The following is a 22,241-nucleotide window of genomic DNA, read 5'->3' on the forward strand; positions in this document are numbered from 1 at the left end:
GGTGAAGCATGGTGGAGGCAGCATCATGTTGTGGGGATGTTTTTGAGCGGCAGGGACTGGAAGACTAGTCAGGATCGAGGGAAAGATGAACGGAGCAAAGTACAGAGAGATCCTTGATGAAAACCTGCTCCAGAGCGCTCAGGACCTCAGACTGGGCCGAAGGTTCACCTTCCAACAGGACAACAACCCTAAGCACACAGCCAAGACAACGCAGGAGTGGCTTCAGGACAAGGCTCTGAATGTCTTTGAGTGGCCCAGCCAGAGCCCGGACTTGAACTTGATCAAACATCTCTGGAGAGACCTGAAAATAGCTGTGCAGCGACGCTCCCCATCCAACCTGACAGAGATTGAGAGGATCTGGAGAGAAGAATGGGAGAAACTCCCCAAATACAGATGTGTCAAGCTTGTAGCGTCATACCCAAGAAGACTCGAGGCTGTAATCGCTGCCAAAGGTACTTCAACAAAGTACTGAGTAAAGGGTCTGAATACTTATGTAAATGTTATATTTCAATTTATTTCTTTTAATACATTTGCAAACATTTCTAAAAAACGTTTTTTGCTTTGTCATTGTGGGGTATTGTGTAGATTGATGAGGGGAAAAAACGATTTAATCCATTTTAGAATAAGGCTGTAACGTAATAAAGTGTGGAAAAAGTAAAGGAGTCTGAATACTTTCCGAATGCACTGTATATACTATATATATATATATATATATATATATATATATATATATATATATATGTATATACACTGTATTTGCACATTATGTCCCTTGTGAATTGAGTAACTTTCCCACAGCTAGTACAAATAGACGTTAGCTAACACATTGTTACAGTAAATGTGAAAACACTTGTATACTCGTAATAGAAATCTGCCTTTTAATATTTGGATAAGAGATAAAAGAGCAGAATTATTCTATCATACGCTTAAAAGTGAGAGGTCAGGGGTGAGCAACTGAAAGAATCTACAAGCCATCAGACCGCTGAACACTTGAACTGGACTGTCCACTTGCTCTGATTCTCTGCACCTCACTCACGCACACACAAACCCACACAGACATACACACACACAGACATATACATTCATGCTACAAACACCTCATAACTGCTGCTACCAGACTCTTATTATGATTGCTAAATACTGCACATTTTAAACACTTGCCCCCCAATCCCCTTTTTCCCAAAACGTGTAAATATTGGACTATAAATTGTGCCTTCCTGTGGTACACTTATGCTAAAATCTTTATTTTATTTTACTGAACCATTTACATTATGTTCATATTCTTATATTTTATTATTTCTTATTGTTGTTGCAATGTCGAGAAGGAACCTGCAAGTAAGCATTTAGTTGGATGGTGTATACCATGTGTATCCTGTACATATGACTAATGAAACTTGAAGATCAGCAAGAGAAGTATAGAGATAAAGAGAGGGAGAGAGAGGAAGAGAGAGAGAGAGTGAGAGAGAGAGTGAGAGAGAGAGAGAGCAAGTCCAGAAACAGGGAGTGAGTCAGTGGAGTTAGCAAAAGAGAGAAAACAATTAATAATAGGAGCTATTACTGAGGGATCGTCAGTGCTACGAGGGAGGTCGAGTTTCAAGCCCTTTTGAAGACTTTGATGGTACAAAACAGGCCTCATTACAGAGATATTATCTCCATTCATACACTTACAGAGCCGCTTGGATCCCTGCTGGGAAAGATTAGGTTCCTTCGCTTGTGAACATCCTCCTCTGGTGCCCGGGCTGCAGAGCTTTCTCAGCTCAGGGCGCACCCTGGCCAGGAGACGCGACGTGGGAGCCGACTGAAAGCCTTCTGCAGGGGAGAGGGGAGGATCTAACTCCCAACAAGCAAGCCCTTTCTCATTTGTAGAGAGAGCTGCGTCACACCAGAGGGCCCCCCACCGGCTACTGATCTCTGAGTTTAGCATATGCCTTGTATTTTAGGATAGTGAACCAATGGGCTTTGGGCCTTGTTTCTTAATGATCATCACATTGACTAAAAGTCTTGAATGGACTTGGATTCTGTCACATATGCCTACTGTATTTCATGTTATACTGTATGTGTCATATTATGGTATGTTTTGCACTGGTTACTGAGAATAAAGTGCACACGGTGATAAATATACAGGAATGTGGTTAAATATTAGAAATAATTGAACAATGCGACACTCTTCGAAGCACCATGTCCTCCTGGAAATATCCAGACAACTCTATTTAGGGTCATTCATATTCTATCTCTACAATAATATATCAAACTTCAATAACTAAGGATACTATATAGGTCTATAGTCAAGGCACAGACAGCAACGCATGAGCTTGTGTCTAGCTTTGCACTGAGCTCATTGCCCAAACGTTTGGATCCAGGACACCACAAAGCAATCTACTGCCACATCTGACATTCAGATGAGGGCAGAAACTTTGTTCTTTGACCTCCGGGGAAGACTGACTTTTAAGTAAGAAGTTATACAGTACATAGCATGATTGTATGATTTTAATTACGGGCAATTTTCAGAGTGGATGGGCATCTGGAGCTTCCTGGGTGGGGGGTGGAGGGGGGGGGCAGAGGGGCACATGAAAGAGTTCCCTCTCCATGAAGAGGAAATAGGGATGACCAAGCCAATGGCATATGAATGAAGTGGTAATAGAAGAGTTATCATAGAAATCAGCTTAAAGAGTCATTAAACTCAAATAGAATCCCAAAGAAACCCCCCAAAGAAAACCCCCTTGACCCAGTTATTTGAGCTATCTTTTTATAATGGTATGTAGACCTACACACCCACAGCATGATGTAAAGTCTACCAGCCACACGTGAATGTAGATATATAATCTTTACTGATTACAATTAGATTTGTATTTAGCTTCACACATTGTTGAGCAGGCATAAGCAAAGCCAGCTGTGATAGAAGGTCTTCTAGCACTTTAGAGGACATTGAAGAATATTGTTTTCCATTACAGCGCTGATAGAGAGAGCTGGAGCACCCTAAAACAATTACACAGGCAAGTCTGCGAACACTCAGCTGTCCTGAGAACTATTTACATTTTTTTGAAGATTGGGAAACAGTTTTATACAATGCTAACAAAAAACACATCCCCTATGTGTGCTGTGCTCTCCCAGCCCAGGCTCCCCCAGCCTGGCTACAGCACAGGCAGGCAGTGACAAACAGACAGTCGTTCAGCTGGGCGGAAGAGGGGAAGAAAGGAGAGTCTGTAGGAAAGAAGGAATCAACCTACTGGAAGTCAAGAGACACTGCGGCGTGGTTTAATTGGGGGTGAAAAACTGTGATTTTTACTAGGGCCCATTAAGATAAATAGGGAGAGAAGCTTTGATGAGGAGGTCCACTGTATCTTATGGCCAGAACAAGCAGGTAGACAGGAATGGCTGCCGGGGGTTGGGGGGTTGGGGGCTGGGGGGGGGGGGGGGGGGGGGGGGGGGGGGGGGGGGGGGGCGGCTGGCTTCTGTCTCACTGGTCTTTTATGATGAGAGAGGGGAGATATAGGGACAGCCAACTCCTGGTAGCAGTTAACAAGCTAAAGAGTGTGAAGTGACTGTCGCCCTCTCTGTGCACGCACCCCTCAAACACACTTCTACCCCTGGACACTGTGGTCGCCCCCGGGGTGGTACACATCATTGAAACCGGGAAGTAAGTGCTGCACTAACTGGATAGACTCACTTTAAAACATGTGCTGTGGAGTGCTGCGGCTGGTCTCATGGCGAATGCTCCTTGCACACTCGGCTGGCGGAAACAGATGATAGCAAATATTTCATTTTGTTTCACTTTGGTGTAAAAAAAAAAAGGTCAACGCATAGCCTACAGTACAGTTACAGTTTTGTCCTCATTTCATTATTAATGATTAGCATATTACAGTGAACTTGAGCCAGTCTTCAAATACCATCAGCAATAAACATAAAGAATGAGGACAGGACAGTATATGGACAGTTCTGACAAATATTTAATGTAATGCATTAGGGTGACATTCATTTCTCTGAACCCAATGACTCAGTCCTGATTCACAGACAAAAAGACAGAGTGTGAAGTTGTTAAAAAAGTGTTCACCATTACCACCCTGGTCTCACAAAAATCAGAGGTGAACATCAGACACCGCCTCATAGAAACATTAACACAGGTGATCAGAAAGACTTCACTGGAACAGCTCTACCAACACTCCACTCTGCCGTTGTTTCCGACATATTGATGCAAAACAGGGGCGAAAACTAAAGCCCTCTTTAATCTGTCCCATGTGTCTACAAACAGTCCAGTCTCAGGTGTCACAAAAGTCCCCCTCCCATGTCACTTTACTGGAGTTCCTTTCTTACTGATGATTTGACCTGGGAGAATTCCTCATCATCTTCAAGAGCTGGGACAACAAAGGTGTTTGACTTAACACTTTCCATGAAGCAATAAAACCTACAGGTAAGCCGGCTTAATGTCACTAATGGCTTTCTAGGAACCACAATTAGGAGAACAATTCTACATTAAGAAATGATAAAAGGGAGATGGTGCAAAGTCTCTCTCGTTTATTTCAAATAGTTATCAATTATTGTGGCCCCACCCCTCTCCTTTCAACCCCCCAGATGCAAGCCCTGCCCAGGATAAAATGCAGGACAAGCCCAAGCCTCCCATTCCACACAGGAGAAGGGACTGGCTGCACAGGAGAGAGTGAGGACATTCACTTACTGCTTCACTGCGTTATACAGGCAGACAGACCTGACGCACACTCACTGACTGCCTCTCTCTCTCGCTCACTCACTAGCTGCTGCGTCTCTGTCTCTCTCCCTCTCCCTCCCTCCCACTCTGCCTCTCTTACTCACATATACACAGACACACACACACACTCTCTCTCTCGCTCTGTCTCCCTCACTCTTTCTCTCTCTCCTCTCTCTCTCTCTCTTTCTCTCGCTTTCACACACACACACACACGCACACGCACACACACACACACACACACACACACACACACACACACACACACACACACACACACACACACACACACACACACACACACACACACACACACACACACTCTTTCTGTGACTCTCTCTCCCTATCACACTCTCACACACACTTACACATGCACACACTTTCCTCATTCAACTCATTCTCAGCCACGGGTCAGCAGCACAGACAAGCACCTTATTCCAGTCCAGCTGGAGAGAGGAGCATCGCAAGGTGCACACATCGCAGGACAGGACACTGACTGACTGCAGCTGTAAAAGAAGGACGCAAGCCAAGCAACAGAACAAGCTTTCGAAGAACAAGGAAACAACAGAAAATATCAGATTACTTTTGGCAATGGATTTACAAAGTTAATTGTTTTCCGGTAAATAGAAGCTGAAAGAAAAAGAAGAGGAGTTCATCATCAGACAGACAAGTAAAGAAACAAACATCTGTGAAAGAGGGCTGGTTGGAATCCTCTCTGCTCTGCTGATTGGAAGCCCAGGTTCCTCTCTGCTCTGGTCCTCAGTGACAGGGTCTGCTGCCCCCTCGATCATCACCCCTTCCCATCCTCAGAGAGAGACCACTCACCTGGACCACACAGCCCGGGTCTCCAGCCAGCCAGCATGCATACTGCCTGTGCAATGTGCACCTTGGGAGTCTGACCTACCATGTGCAGATGGATGATACCCGTCGCTAGTCTCCGTCCTGAACTCGCTGCCATTGGCACTGCCCACGCTGGGCTTCCACCCCTGCCCAGTGCTGCATCCCTTCGCCTGGCGTTCCTCACCCTGCTCCTGGTGGCTGGCACTGCTCTGGGGGGCTGCCCGCCCGGGGTAGGGCATGAGCCCCTCCAAGTACTGGCGAGGGGCATCAACTGCTCATGGACACTGGAGCGGCACACACGCAGTTACAATCACCTAGAGGGCGACGTCCGACTACGGCGGCTCTACTCCGCCAATAAGTTCTTTCTCTGTATCGACAAAACAGGCAAGGTGGATGGCACCAGACGGAAAAACTACGCTGAAAGTGAGTAAGCTGGCACCATCTCCCCTTTCTATCTTTCCTATATGACGGAGAAGGGGCGGGAAGCCTATGACACTATAGGTATTTTATGGTGGTGTAAACTCTCTTATCTTGCTACTTTTATAGCGGTTCATAGGAGTTTCACTAGTTTGTATCTGCCTTTTGCGCCTATTTGTGTCGTGTTTGGAGCGGGAGGCGTTGCTAGGTAAACTGGGAATTCCGCAGTGTGGATTAAGCCACCTCATGGGAAACCCAGAACTGTGTTTACAGCAAGGCAGACTTGAGGAAAGACATTGTGCATCAGTTGGTCGTGCAAACAGGGCTTGGGAAAAAAGCTTCAATTTCACAGGGGATTAACTTGTCAAAACTGTGTTGAAAGTCCTCCAGTTGCAAGGGACAGATGTACCCGCAAACCATTCCTGTCACAGTTTACATGGGCACAGCATTTGTCCATTTCTCAGTTTTCTCACCAAGTTTGTTTAGCGCACATTAGGGGGATTGTCAGGATAATTTGGAGCCTCTGTGATTTAAACTGTTAAGTACAGACCCAGAATCAGCCGCTAACACAGATCATGTGTGTGTGAAAACTTCAGACCAGACCAGAGAGCTGGCTTCACATCCGTGTACAGCAGGTGCGTTGGGCTCTCCAGCGCTGTATAATTTACTGTAGACAGTCAGAGAATTTCCACATACCCATGTAAAGTGCTAAATCTCCTAACACATACCTATCATCATGGATCTTCCAAAAATGCCTTAAACAGATCAGACCTCTCATCACCTGCTACCATCTCATCGCAGTATGTTCAGTTGTCCTAGTTTTTCCAGATTGGACAGCACTGTATCTGATGTTAGTAATACGGACATTTGAGAGGAGGGATGTGCACTGGGAGAGGTGTCACTCACTCCACGACCTCAATCAATGGTGTCTTTCAGACCTTTGACCAGGTCAGACGATTTGTCTCTGCTCATACACTGACCTATCAGTGGCCACTGGACAGCCTTGAGACGTTTACACCTTTGACGGTTATATTTATGCATTTAGTTGTTAATGCCTTTTTTACGCCAGTGGGTGAGTCAGGGTTTTTCCATGCTACCAAGGTAACAGCAGGGACTGCCCAGTCAGTCTGCCACTGTGTACAGCCTTATAACAGTCGGGTGACATTTGTTAACCATTTGGACAACTAGACTACTCATCTGACAGCCAGTTTTATACCTCATACACACGCCAACATAAATTCACATTGACTTGAATTATCACAATTCAAAATTGTGCCGGTGTTCGTTTCCCTCAAATGGGAATTCGAATTTTCATATTAGTGGTTTAGATGTCAGATATAATCATGAAATGTTACTCTCTCAGGCCGTGCTTATGTTTGACACTTTAAAGGGAGGCTGAACTTCCTGATTTGGCCTCGTTTGGATCATTAAGAAATGTTAGCGGCCATGACTGAATTCAAACGTGAGTTGGTTTCGGGTTGTGGTTTGATGTGGGTTGTCTCGTGTGTGTGTGTTCACAGGTGGAAAGAGTTAGCCAAATCTTTTGCCAATTAGCTTCAGCAGGCTGGTGTGCGACAGTGGCAAAGCTGGTTTGACTTTAGATAGCCTATCTTCAGGCTAGTTAGGGACCGTCAATAAATTACACAATGTCAATGTGACAATATTTTCATGTTACACCCCTTTAAGTTTTCTCATTAAATGCTTTCAATATTTGTATATGAATTTCTACCATTTATATATGGTTTGAGCTTTTTAAGTCATTGAAATTTGGAGCTAGTGGAATTTTAGCATATTGTCCAATGTACATTGTGTAATTTACCGATGCTCCCTAACTAGCCCCATAGGGATATCCAAAGTGAACCCAAATTTACCACAGGCATTACGATTGGGTCGCATGCAGCTGCTCGCCAAATTGATGATTACTTGTGTGCTGCCAGTTGTGGACATGTGGGCAGGGTTGAAACAAACCTAACCTTAATTTACGTTGTGATGCAGTCATGACTACAACTCTCACAAAACTCAGTTTTGGACAAGACTGACTTCATGACCAAAATTATGCTATTTAGACTTTATAGTCAATTTTGACAGTAGAATAAATGTTTCTGACTCATATCGATGCCACCTAGGCTGTTTTCTAAATGAGAAGTTGGTTTTTAGGGGCAGTTGCTCTTCAAAGGCCCAGTGCAGTCTAAAATGTGATTTCCTGTGTTTTATATATATTTCCACACTATGAGGTTGGAATAATACTGTGAAATCGTGAAAATGATGATAATGCCCTTTAATTGTAAGAGAAATGTCAGCCCGTTTTGGTGGGATGGAGTTTTGGCCTTCCATGGTGACATCACCATGCTGTAAATTACTTAATAGACCAATAAGAGTTCCAAACCTCTCTGCCAATCAATCAAATCAAATTGTATTCGTCACATGCTTCGTAAACAACAGGTGTGGACTAACAGTGAAATGCTTACAATAAGAGCTAATTTTCAGTTTTCCCCTCCCCACTCAGACCACTCCCAGAAAGTCCTAGCAAATTCTTGCTTGAGAAATTGGCCTTTGCTAAGAAGCTATTTTTGTTTATTTTTGACCAGTTTAATTGAAAACAATCACATTAAGGTACTTAATTGTTACCCAGAAATGATTTTATACTGAGATAAAAACGGCTGCATTCGACCTTTAAATTCATTGGCACAGCAGTGGAAAGCTTGAATTGGCATGGCAATGGAACTTAATAAGAGGACTGTAGCTAGCTGAAACTTTTTCATGCTCCCTTGGAAAGCAGCAAAAGTGATGCATCTGGATTGGGAGATTTGTGGCTTTCCATGGTCTTGTCAGAAGTGGTTAGTCGGTTGTACAGAGTGGTTCCCCATGAAAATGTGCTGCCTCCAAATGCAATGCTCTCTTTACCCACCATCCTCTCATTTCCTGCCCTGGAAAGAAAGATTCTCTATGAACACTACAGCACAGTGCCCATACAGCAGCACCCTGGGTCATTCAGGCTTTGCCTTGAAATTAGTTAAAGGGACCTTGTGGTCGTGATGTGGTCATACCTCACAATGAGACAATCTGGTTTGGTCTATTCTGAGGTCTAGTTTGGGTTCTGTGTTACCACAGGCCATTGTGTAAAGGCTTTTTCAATTACACTTAAAACCTCTTTACCTAGAGAATCCTTGATACGGTCACTGTGCTATAGGTTGGAGAGGGATGACTGGGAGGAAGCTCTGCATTTGTAATGAGCTTCCATTGACACAGATACAAGACTGCAGCCGCAGTACAACTGTCCCGGTGAAAAGAGAGCACATTATCTTTAAATGGCTTTGCTGGCACAGTAGATTTTTGTGTTGAGTTGACTTTCTCAAATGTCTAATACAACATGAAGAAAACAGCAATTACTTTATTATCCAAGCATAAATCTAATGTAACCACATTCTGTGAGCACATCACACATGAGCACACTTACACATGTGCAAATGCATATGCACGCAAGCACGCACACACAAACCTACACATTCACAACACTCACCCACAGCAGACTCCTTGCTCCTTCCCACACGTTTTAATGTTGCAGGTGTGAGTGGGGAAGCACAGCTCAGCAGAGACCTGAATACTATCCAGTGCGAGGCCCCTCCTTGTCCTCTGTGTTGCCCTTACGGTCTGTCAACACGGCTACATTGCCCCGACAGCCCTGCTACACCCTCGCCCCACTCAGTTTTTCCAGCCCCTGCTTCCAACCTCTCAGGTGCAGAAACAGTTGGAATTAGTCAACAGGCCCTCTGCTAATTGAGGTCGGAAAATATTGTATCAATCCCAGTGGACCAGAGTATGGAACAGCTGAGGGAAGAGGCTGGGACTAAGAGAGATGGAAGGGACTGAGACAGAGAGAGGGAAGGTGAGGTTAAAGAGAGCAGGTAGCACAGTCTGAGAGCACAAGGTGAGCAAGGGAGTGATAGTCCAAAATCTAAATGGTTGGGATATCATTTACACATCTGAATGAATTAATCTGTGTATGAGACCCGGATAGATGCTGATTCGTGTTCTCATATTTGTGTTTAGATACAATATGATACCGCCCCTCTACAGTGATGTTCTTAGAGTCCAGTGGAATATTATACTGAATGACTAAATGATCTGTGGTATATTGAAATGTATAAACTGGGTGGTTCGAGCCCTGAGTGCTGATTGGCTGAAAGCCGTGGTATATCAGACCGTATACCATGGGTATGACATTTTTACTGCTCTAATTACGTTGGTAACCAGTTTATAATAGCAATAAGGCACCTCTGGGGTTTGTGGTATATGGCCAATATACCACGGCTAAGGGCTGTATCGAGGCACTCCGCGTTGCGTCGTGTGTAAGAACAGCCCTTAGCCGTGGTATATTGGCCATATACCACACCCCCTCATGCCTTATTGCTTAAGTAACACTTATTGTACTTGTCTGGACACGATTTGTGGCCAGATATCAATTGCATAATTTAGCAAATCATCTCCAAGGTGCAGTTCTGTCTGACACAGCATCATGTTCTGTCCTGCTGCTTTTGAACACACAGGTCAGGTATCAATTCCTGAAACGTGTTATTGTCACAACCAGACCTAATCCCCACAGCTCTTTTAAGTATTTGTTAATCAAATCACCTAAATACCCATCAGCCATGATAAAGTGCCTGGCAAACCAATGGCAGATAGCTTTCAAAAACCACACTGGCTAAGTAGGCCTTCATATGTGTGTCACCAAGGCGATAAAAATAGCTTGTTGAAATAATAATGAGAGGAGAGAGTTTTCTTTTTGACTGATTGGGGTTCAACATGCTTTTCTTTTTAGCCAATGGTGGAGGTACAATGATCGAAGGGAAAAACAAATCAAAATGTTTACAAAAGCTCTGAAAGTCGGCACGCATCATATCCTGTCCAAGGTCATGGGTCATACCTTACGAATTAAGCAGAGCACAACAGCTGTCTTGGCCAGATCCACCTCCACACGATAAACCATAACAGCCAATCACTGAGTAGGGAGACCGCCGTTAGGGACCAATAAAATCATTGTGTTGATGTCCCTCAGCCAGCCTTAGTCCAGTTCAAAATACATATTGGACGATTATGCTTGGCCAACCTCGTTTTCTTACTTTTTCCTTATGTCAGGTCAGTATGATATATAGTTGGCAGGCATGCCAATGTATGAGCCATTTTCACATCTCACTTGAAAAGGATGCACTGTTGAAATTAAGGGTGTGTGTGGCTAAGGGCATCAAACAGTTGAGCGGCCTCCAGGCTATGACACCGCGTTTAACCTGAGGAAATAAGGTAATGTGACAAGTATAATCAGAGAAGTCACATTAAAATACGTCTGCTTCACTATGTGTCAGTTTGCTGTTTTACCGTTCTTCATCTGTGCAGTTTTCACTGGGAGGAGGTGTGTCCTGTTTACCACATTTCCCTTAAGCTTAGCTTTGCAACATCTTGCTGTTTGATGTGCGACTTTCCTTTGCAATGAGTTCATGAGTATTTGACTTGGACTGGGCCAATAGGAAGAAAATCTTCCACCCCTCTAGAATATGTTGTGGAAATGATTTAAACCCGTTTGAGAGAGGGGAAACTGTCACTCACTGGCCAGAGAAGGACTAGGTTGAACTTGAATTGGGTAGGATACATTATTTTACAGGCAGCTAGCTGCTTGTAAAGACCTTCAAATTGGCCTCAGCAATGTCCAGATTATGATATTTCTTGTTTAGTCTCTAAAATACCAGTTTATTTCTGTTTTTTGTAGCTAGAAGTTGGTAACAGTTCATTTTAAGGGGTCCCTATAACAGTGTAATTACATGTGTATTGTAGTTAATTGTAATAACTCATAGTTACACTGTAATAACAACACGTAACTGGTGATAATTGCAGTCTGTAATTACAGAAGTGTAACAATGAATGCTTGTTACCATGCTTGTTACAAATGGGCAAGTTTTCACAAAATTCACCAATTTAGTGTTTTGTTTCTTCTCAGCTGCATCCGATTCAGTAACAACTGTCACAAAATTGTAATCTTTCGTGGACAGATGCGCTAGGTGTCCAAGATTAGAAAGATTAATAGGCTCGAATTACCTACCCCTGAATACTCACTGTTCAAATTCTCTACTTAATGTTGTCACTAGCAGTTTCCCCCCAAAAGTGCATAATCTGGGTTAATTTGGTTGAGTTTACAAAAACAGATCAGCTATAGGTCAACCTCACTGACTGGGGTCTACCATACAGATGTCATCCCAGATTGTAATTAAAAAAATTACTTATAATGAATGTGTATGTTGCCCATTATGACAACCTGAACCTCCTTGCCATCCAAGTGGGAGAATAAACCCACTAGTATACCCACAGAGTACACGTACTATCTGAATAATTGCAATGTAATTACTAGGTGTTACACAGGATTTAGCTAGTTAAAATTAAGTGTATCTTGAGGGGTACTTTCTTGTAATTATTGTGTTCCTACTGTACATAGTACGTTACCTACATACATAGTTACCTATGAGCAATTACCATATACAGTGGGGAGAACAAGTATTTGATACACTGCCGATTTTGCAGGTTTTCCTACTTACAAAGCATGTAGAGGTCTGTCATTTTTATCATAGGTACACAAAAATCCAGAAAATCACATTGTATGATTAGTAAGTAATAATTTGCATTTTATTGCATGACATAAGTATTTGATCACCTACCAACCAGTAAGAATTCCGGCTCTCACAGACCTGTTAGTTTTTCTTTAAGAAGCCCTCCTGTTCTCCACTCATTACCTGTATTAACTGCACCTGTTTGAACTCGTTACCTGTATAAAATACACCTGTCCACACACTCAATCAAACAGACTCCAACCTCTCCACAATGGCCAAGACCAGAGAGCTGTGTAAGGACATCAGGGATAAAATTGTAGACCTGCACAAGGCTGGGATGGGCTACAGGACAATAGGCAAGCAGCTTGGTGAGAAGGCAACAACTGTTGGCGCAATTATTAGAAAATGGAAGAAGTTCAAGATGACGGTCAATCACCCTCGGTCTGGGGCTCCATGCAAGATCTCACCTCGTGGGGCATCAATGATCATGAGGAAGGTGAGGGATCAGCCCAGAACTACACGGCAGGACCTGGTCAATGACCTGAAGAGAGCTGGGACCACAGTCTCAAAGAAAACCCTTAATAACACACTACGCCGTCATGGATTAAAATCCTGCAGCGCATGCAAGGTCCCCCTGCTCTAGCCAGCGCATGTCCAGGCCCGTCTGAAGTTTGCCAATGACCATCTGGATGATCCAGAGGAGGATTGGGAGAAGGTCATGTGGTCTGATGAGACAGAAATAGAGCTTTTTGGTCTAAACTCCACTCGCCGTGTTTGGAGGAAGAAGAAGGATGAGTACAACCCCAAGAACACCATCCCAACCGTGAAGCATGGAGGTGGAAACATCATTCTTTGGGGATGCTTTTCTGCATAGGGGACAGGACGACTGCACCCTATTGAGGGGAGGATGGATGGGGCCATGTATCGCGAGATCTTGGCCAACAACCTCCTTCCCTCAGTAAGAGCATTGAAGATGGGTCGTGGCTGGGTCTTCCAGCATGACAACGACCCAAAACACACAGCCAGGGCAACTAAGGAGTGGCTCCGTAAGAAGCATCTCAAGGTCCTGGAGTGGCCTAGCCAGTTTCCAGACCAGAACCCAATAGAAAATCTTTGGAGGGAGCTGAAACTCCGTATTGCCCAGCGACAGCCCCGAAACCTGAAGGATCTGGAGAAGGTCTGTATGGAGGAGTGGGCCAAAATCCCTGCTGCAGTGTGTGCAAACCTGGTCAAGACCTACAGGAAACGTATGATCTCTGTAATTGCAAACAAAGGTTTCTGTACCAAATATTAAGTTCTGCTTTTCTGATGTATCAAATACTTATGTCATGCAATAACATGCAAATTAATTACTTAAAAATCATTTACAGACCTCTACATGCTTTGTAAGTAGGAAAACCTGCAAAATCTGCAGTTTATCAAATACTTGTTCTCCCCACTGTACTTATTTACTACTCATTACCCGTTGAAAACAAACTAAATATGAGCATCTAATTTAGTCAACTTTATTATTTAAAAATACCTTACATTTCTTACAAAATAATAAGGATTTATATTGTTGTATTAATAATTTGATTAATTAGAATAAACAAAGACATAGGCCTACTCAATAACATAAAATAACGATTTTAATAGTGGTGACTCAAATCTGCAGCCTATAGTATTGTGAGTAGCCGCCTAGCTAGCTAATTAAGAGAAAACGGGATTGTCTTTTCTCCCCTTTTCAAATGGTAGGTAGCATAAACATAACCACATGTAACATATGGATTTGCATTAGTATACGCATCAAAAGCCCCAAAGCAAAGCTACACCTCACTTTTCTATTTTTCGAGTTATTACATAAAACCGATCAGAATTCCGAAGAATGCCGAAGTAATGCCGGAAAAATGTTTTTGTGGGGTGTGATGTTATATGGAGGACCCGGCAAGCCAGCCTATTCCCTATAATGTAAACTCCAACAAAAATAACTTCAAATGTATAACTTCAAATTAAACCAAATCGTTTGCATTCTATTTAATTTTCTGCCAATTTACAAGCAAATACTTGATATTAATTTATTGTTATGTAGTGTATAAACAGTTTATGACTTTGCTGATGTTTGCCAATGGTGTGTTAGAGGAAGTTGACTCAGCTTGTGGAAGCATCTGGAAAGCATTACTATAGGGGCACCCTAAAACAGAGGAAGTCTGTTATGTGGCGTCCTGGGATTGGTTTATGGGGAAACCACCCATATCATGTTACAGATTATAAATACTATGGTTGGGACAAAGGACGAGGAGAAACAACATATTAGAGATTGGGTCAGTTGTTCTCCAGATGTCTGCAGGAGTCTGTAAATTGGCGCTGAAATCTTCGATGTAATAAACTATTATAATCAAGGACAGTGTCAGCGGATTTCTTGTCCTCACAGCATAATTAGCATCGTTATTTAGATACCACAGTTACAAATCAGCTTGTAAGGTTGCTAGCCAACTAGGCTGCTAGTGTTAGCACTGCTAGCCTGCTAATGTTACGTTAGCGCTGCATGAGTCAGCCAGTTGCTATCAACACCTAGCTTACAGCTAAATTAAAGTAAACCACCATTTTGGAAATACATAATGTCATCTAATCAGTTATCAAATAATGTTAACTACCGGTATATGCATTTATCTTAGCCAGAAAGCCAGCCAGCTAAAGTGAGTTATTTTAGCCTACTAGCTAGCCTAGCCAGCTAACTAGCCAACCACCACGGTTGACATAGCTAAGTAGTAATCCAGAGAACAACACCAACTAGTCTAGCACAGGCAGGAACCCACAGAACAAAAAAAGCCAACACCTAAAGTAGAGAGAGCGGAGACTTACTGATAGACGGATGAGTTAGCTACCAAAGAAGAGCCCAGGAGAGAGGCACTTCAGAGGGAGAGGTCTTTTCACCGGCCGAGGGAGAGTCAGTTAATCCAATAGCGATATAGTAAGGTAAATCCAAATTTAATTGACCCGGTTTATCTCCATCACTGCTGACACTCGCGATGTAACGGTAGGTCGGTAGGTTGCAGGCTTCACATTCACGCTCGGCACAGCACCTGGTTTCAGTCGGTGTCTCATTCCGAATCCTGCCTTCCACTGGTTATAGCCATCAAAATCCTCCAGGATTAAATGAGCACCGCGTACAGTAGACATGCCCACGTTTCCCTTACTCCAATCCGCTCACTTCAACCAGACAAACTGGTCCCACTTCAAAGCTAGCTTCTCATTTTTGGGCCACAAATGAGTCGTAACCCCATCCTTGTGGGTATTACTGCACCCAGCAACAACACACCTACTTGGTATTTTTCGCTTTTTAAAAAGCTGTTGGGTCTGAATTGAAAACTAGCATTAGCTACGGACGATGGAAAACTACTACAACTCACTCGCTAGCTCGACTACCACTACCAAATGCACAGGAGAAGAGGAGATGCAGTTTTTCACATGAATTTATATGCTTTCTTCTTCGTGGATCTTGAATGTAATTATATGCTAGCATGGCTAGTAGCTAATGTTAGCCAGCTGACGTTGACAATAGTGCATTGTGGGTATTTCTGAAGATATCTGAAAATAAGTTAATAAATATTTCTAAACCCCCCAAAATAACTACTTTGTATAGTTATAGTCCAAGTCGGTATTAGATAGAAAGTCACAGCCCCGCCTGCCTGTGGGGAAAACAACCTGTTGTTAGCTAGGTTACCCCATTGGCTCACATCAAAAACGTAACCTTTTTCAAACATATTTTTCTTGTTGTCTGCTTGTTTTAGTCAATTACAAAACTACATTTAAGAAAAGTACATGTCTAAAGATTAGTTTTAAACATTGCCTGCTCCTGAGCGTTCACACTACTTACAAAATATAATATTGAAGGGCTTCCCCCATGTCCCTTTTCATGACAGTGCTAGCAGCCACGTGAGTGAGTGCTAGCTAGCTACCAACCGGAACATTAAGCTAGCCAAGACCAACAACACAAACAAACAGACTATACAGCTACAAATAGAAAGTGGAGTTACAAACGGACTGTACTAAACAAGTTAAATGTATTACCTGTGATTAAATCTTTTCCACACACATAGCTACGTGTAGCCTACTTAGACACTGGGTCCCCACATTTCCCACACCGAATAAATTGCAGCTACAAGGCTCTTCTTGCAGGCTCTATTTGGGAACATTTCAAACCTTAGGTTGGGATTTTAGACCTGGTTACATACAGTGAGGGAAGAAAGTATTTGATCCCCTGCTGATTTTGTACGTTTGCCCACTGACAAAGACATGATCAGTCTATAATTTTAATGGTAGGTTTATTTGACAGTGAGAGAGAAAAAAACAAAACAAAAATCCAGAAAAACGCATGTCAAAAATGTTATAAATTGATTTGCATTTTAATGAGGGAAATAAGTATTTGACCCCTCTGCAAAACATGACTTAGTACTTGGTGGCAAAACCCTTGTTGGTAATCACAGAGGTCCCGAGTGGCGCAGTGGTCTAAGGCACTGCATCGCAGTGCTAGCTGTGCCACTAGAGATCCTGGTTCGAATCCAGACTCTGTCGTAGCTGGCCGTGACCGGGAGAACAATGGGACAGCGCATAATTGGCCTAGCGTCGTCCAGGGTAGGGGAGGGAATGGCCGGCAGGGATGTAGCTCAGTTGGTAGAGCATGGCGCTTGCAACGCCAGGGTTGTAGGTTTGTTTCCCACGGTGGGCCAGTATGATGTATGCACTCACTAACTGTAAGTCGCTCTGGATAAGAGCGTCTGCTAAATGACTAAAATGTAATGTAAATGTCAGACGTTTCTTGTAGTTGGCCACCAGGTTTGCACACATCTCAGGAGGGATTTTGTCCCACTCCTCTTTGCAGATCTTCTCCAAGTCATTAAGGTTTCAAGGCTGACGTTTGAACCTTCAGCTCCCTCCACAGATTTTCTATGGGATTAAGGTCTGGAGACTGGCTAGGCCACTCCAGGACCTTAATGTGCTTCTTCTTGAGCCACTCCTTTGTTGCCTTGGCCGTATGTTTTGGGTCATTGTCATGCTGGAATACCCATCCACGACCCCTTTTCAATGCCCTGGCTGAGGGAAGGAGGTTCTCACCCAAGATTTGACGGTACATGGCCCCGTCCATCGTCCCTTTGATGCGGTGAAGTTGTCCTGTCCTCTTAGCAGAAAAACACCCCCAAAGCATAATGTTTCCACCTCCATGTTTGACGGTGGGGATGGTGTTCTTGGGGTCATAGGCAGCATTCCTCCTCCTCCAAACACGGCGAGTTGAGTTGATGCCAAAGAGCTCAATTTTGGTCTCATCTGACCACAACACTTTCACCCAGTTCTCCTCTGAATCATTCAGATGTTCATTGTCAAACTTCAGACGGCCCTGTATATGTGCTTTCTTGAGCAGGGGGACCTTGCGGGCGCTGCAGGATTTCAGTCCTTCACGGTGTAGTGTGTTACCAATTGTTTTCTTGGTGACTATGGTCCCAGCTGACTTGAGATCATTGACAAGATCCTCCCGTGTAGTTCTGGGCTGATTCCTCACCGTTCTCATGATCATTGCAACTCCACGAGGTGAGATCTTGCATGGAGCCCCAGGCCGATGGAGATTGACAGTTATTTTGTGTTTCTTCCATTTGCAAATAATCGCACCAACTGTTGTCACCTTCTCACCAAGCTGCTTGGCCATGGTCTTGTAGCCCATTCCAGCCTTGTGTAGGTCTACAATCTTGTCCCTGACATCCTTGGAGAGCTCTTTGGTCTTGGCCATGGTGGAGAGTTTGGAATCTGATTGATTGATTGCTTCTGTGGACAGGTGTCTTTTATACAGGTAACAAACTGAGATTAGGAGCACTCCCTTTAAGAGTGTGCTCCTAATCTCAGCTCGTTACCTGTATAAAAGACACATGGGAGCCAGAAATCTTTCTGATTGAGAGGGGGTCAAATACTTATTTCCCTCATTAAAATGCAAATCAATTTATAACATTTTTGTCATGCGTTTTTCTGGATTTTTTTGTTTTTAATCTGTCTCTCACTGTTCAAATAAACCTACCATTAAAATGATAAACTGATCATGTCTTTGTCAGTGGGCAAACGTACAAAATCAGCAGGGGATCAAATACATTTTTCCCTCACTGTATACAACAACACAGCAGGTTTTGACATGTTTTGATATTTATGATGTATAACTAAACATCGATGACAAAGTTGGCTCTTTTACAATGGAGGTCAACGTGAAATAATGTTTTCCCCAATTTGTGGTTGTGGTCGAGGGGAATTCCTTCTTATGACGTGAATATCGACTCGGAGTATAGGTACCGTAAAACATCAATTAAACGCTGAATCTCAAATAGCCGTCTGTCCCTTTTAATAGCGGGGCAACAGCACACATTTCAGCAAAGAAAAGCCTGTTTAAAAAAAACGCTGGGTCTAAATTAATTGTTTATGAAGTTACCATGAATTAGCATGAAATGTTTACGATATTTAATGTTTGATTTGTTACATTAAATAATTCAGTGATCACGGCAAAAAATTATGGCAATCATCCGTTTTTATCGCCAGTAAGAAAATGATAGCCATTAGCTGATAACAGCTAAGAACTGCTAGCTAACTGGCAAGCACAAAAACAGTCAACAACTTCGGGAGTACAGAACCCTAGAAATCGGCCCTCTAGTGGCGAAAGTAAGAACTGCCGAAAATGCACAGTCAAAGAGGAGAATAATTATTGTCATGGAAATGTTTTATTTATTTTTATTTTTATAGAGGCATGCTAAGACAAAACAAACGTGACACAGTGTGTATATTACTACACATTAGTGCAGGAAATTAAGAAATGTATTAAAATGCTGGAAGTGAATGCTGGAATTAAACAATGAACTATGCAAATTAGCAAAAGCTGTGTGCATTAAAGGGACATTTCACTGCTGCTCTATTTCACTATATATACAATATGTCCATTAATATGTTATTAATATATCATATGTGTTATAAAAATAAAAAAAACTCACTACATGCAAATATGAGTGTTTCTGCATCTCACTGGTTGAAACGGGCCAGCTACATTTCCTAGTTGTAAGCAAACCACAATATCCAAATTTCATAGCTATTTCAGGACGTGGAGGATTGCCCCGTGGAGGTGTATTGTCGTGTATGAAGATTATGACGTTGTTAATGTTTTAAGTGGAACCAGAGAGGACGTTAATTTTAGTATCAAGAGGGAATTTTTTAGTGTAACGCCACATACAACAGACAGGAAGTGTGTTGTAGACAGGGGAGACTGGTGATTGGCCAGAAGAGGGAGCACCCATCTTTTTGCATTGTTTATAAGTAGGGGCTAAACGAAGAAGAAGTCAGAGCGGCCATTGCAATCTGAGGCGTCACTCTCCGGGTGGTCATGACATCTGTCACTTATGCTGTAAACGTGTGATATTAATAAAAGCCTCTAATCACAGTGCAGCCTAAGCGGACTCCTTGTTGACAGCAATAGCCACCAACAACAGACACGACAGTATCCAATTGATGTGAGAAATATTAAAATGTCTGTGTTTGTAGCCAGCACTTTCAGCCAGAGGATTTCGAAATGGAACTGAAGTCTCAACTGATGGCGTTGCCATGTCGTCGAACGTTGAAAAGTGATGCTATTCCATCGATTTTCCCCTTCACTTCAAAGAGGTAGGCATCCAATCAGCCAACATCAGCTTAGCAGAAAAGAGGACAAGCTGAGGTATAGTAGCTAACTTTACCTAGCTAACTAGCTAGCTAGCTAACTACATTTCTGTATCTAAACCTAAATCTAGCTAGCTAGCGTTCATAATATGCTGGCTAGAAATTAAGGGGCCTAGCCCGAACTATGAAAAACAGCCGCAGACCATTATTCCTCCTCCATCAAACTTTACAGTTGGCACTATGCATTCGGCCACATAGCGTTCTCCTGGCATCCGCCAAACTCAGATTCATCTGTCAGATGGTGAATCGTGATTTGTCACTCCAGAGAACGCCTTTCCACCACTCCAGCCGACGCTTGGCATTGTGCATGGTGATCTTAGGCTTGTGTGTGGCTGCTCGACCATGGAAACCCATTTCATGACGCTCCTGACAATCAGTTATTGTGCTGACGTTGCTTCAAGAGGCAGTTTGGAACTCCGTAGTGAGTGTTGCAACCGAGGACAGACTATTTTTACGTGCTACGCGATTTAGCACTTGGCGGTCCCGTTCTGTGTGCTTGTGTGGCCTACCACTTCGCGGCTGAGCCATTGTTGCTCCTAGACATTTCCACTTCACAATAACAGCACTTACAGCTGACCGGGGCAGCTCTAGCAGGGCAGAAATTTAATGAACTGACTTGTTGGAAAGGTGGCATCCTATGAAGGTGCCACGTTGGAAGTCACTGAGCTCTTCAGTAAGGCCATTCTACTGCCACTGTTTGTCTATGGAGATTGCATGGCGGTGTGCTCAATTTTATCCACCTGTCAACAACGGGTGTGGCTGAAATAGCTGAAACCACTAATTTGAAGCGGTGTCAACATACTTTTGTATATATAGTGTATATCCAGTAGAAGAAAAATATAATACTAATGCTTATAATAAACACTACAGTTCTACAAAGGGAATACTTGTATATGGTGTGTTTGGGTGGTGCAGTGAGGTGTTTGGAGTCACTGTTATGGGACCTTTTCGCATCTCCTCGAGAGTCATTAACTTCGTTGTGTCCAAGCATTATTGTCTGTTTGAGAAAGACGAAAACGATTTTACACATCCATGGGCAATCATTGTGTACTGTCTGTATTCCTACTGTAGCAGCATAGTGTAGAATATGATACATCTCACAGACACACGTTAGCTAGCTAGCTACAACACACAGGTATAGTTACTCATCAAGCCAAAGTAATTCCTTTTCTGTCTGCCATCATCGTCAAACAACTTCTCCAGTTTTGCTCCTAATGAGAGGCACTGTGGCTAGCTAGGCTAGTTAGCTAGCTAGCTATAACATTAGAGTACATTTTAGGTATAGCAAACACAGCTAGCTAGCTAGCTAAACATGGCTAGCTTGGCTTGTGGTGGTACTAATGGCTCCTGTCAGGCTGTAGTCTTTACAAAGCCAGGGAAAATGAGTCAACCTAGATATCCTACAATGTCCTGGCATATAGGAACATCGTTGAGACAAGTCCAATGGCTCTTTTGAACAAAGACAACCATATCTACTCGCTGCTAGCATGATCGTGCAATCACTGAAACACAAAGGCCAGAATATGTGTTACAAAACAATATTTTGATCCATTCATTTTTTGATCAGACAGCAGACAGCAGGCTCAATCAACCAACGATGTCATTAGTTAAACTCTCCCGGGGTGAAAACAAAAAAATACAGCTATAGTGCATAAGCCTATCTCTAATAAGCGCCTGTTGTGTTCAGTGATTTAAGAAAATAAACGCCCGGGCTACCTAGCTAGAAGTTGTGTTATCCAGCTAGCATAGAGCTCGGGACTATAAGGTTCTAACTGCGTTTTTGTCAAAATGGAACTCTGCTTGCTAACACTAATAAGCTAGCTGGTATTCCTACTTTGCGGTGCCTTTTGGACCTCATAATTTTTGGGGAAAATAGAAAAAAATACATTATATCAGAAAAAGGACATGTTTGACCTTCAGAAAAACATATTGGTCAAGCTCAGGCACTTAATTTTTTTAGGTGCACTTTCCAACCT

General features: G+C 43.0%; 1 protein-coding gene across 1 annotated transcript in view; it reads left to right on the plus strand.

Moving 5' to 3' along the window:
• Positions 1-5,604: 5,604 nt before the first annotated feature.
• The window catches only part of LOC311131424 (fibroblast growth factor 22-like), a gene marked incomplete at both ends in the record, with an annotated part of 45,573 nt that continues 28,936 nt past the window's right edge, over positions 5,605-22,241 (plus strand). The window contains one exon of the mRNA XM_084164399.1: positions 5,605-5,962. Within this exon, the coding sequence (XP_084020525.1) occupies positions 5,605-5,962 (358 nt within the window). The remainder of the gene's footprint in view (positions 5,963-22,241) is intronic.

Source organism: Coregonus lavaretus (genome assembly GCF_964263955.1).
Source record: "Coregonus lavaretus genome assembly, chromosome: 6".
Lineage (NCBI taxonomy): Eukaryota > Metazoa > Chordata > Actinopteri > Salmoniformes > Salmonidae > Coregonus > Coregonus lavaretus.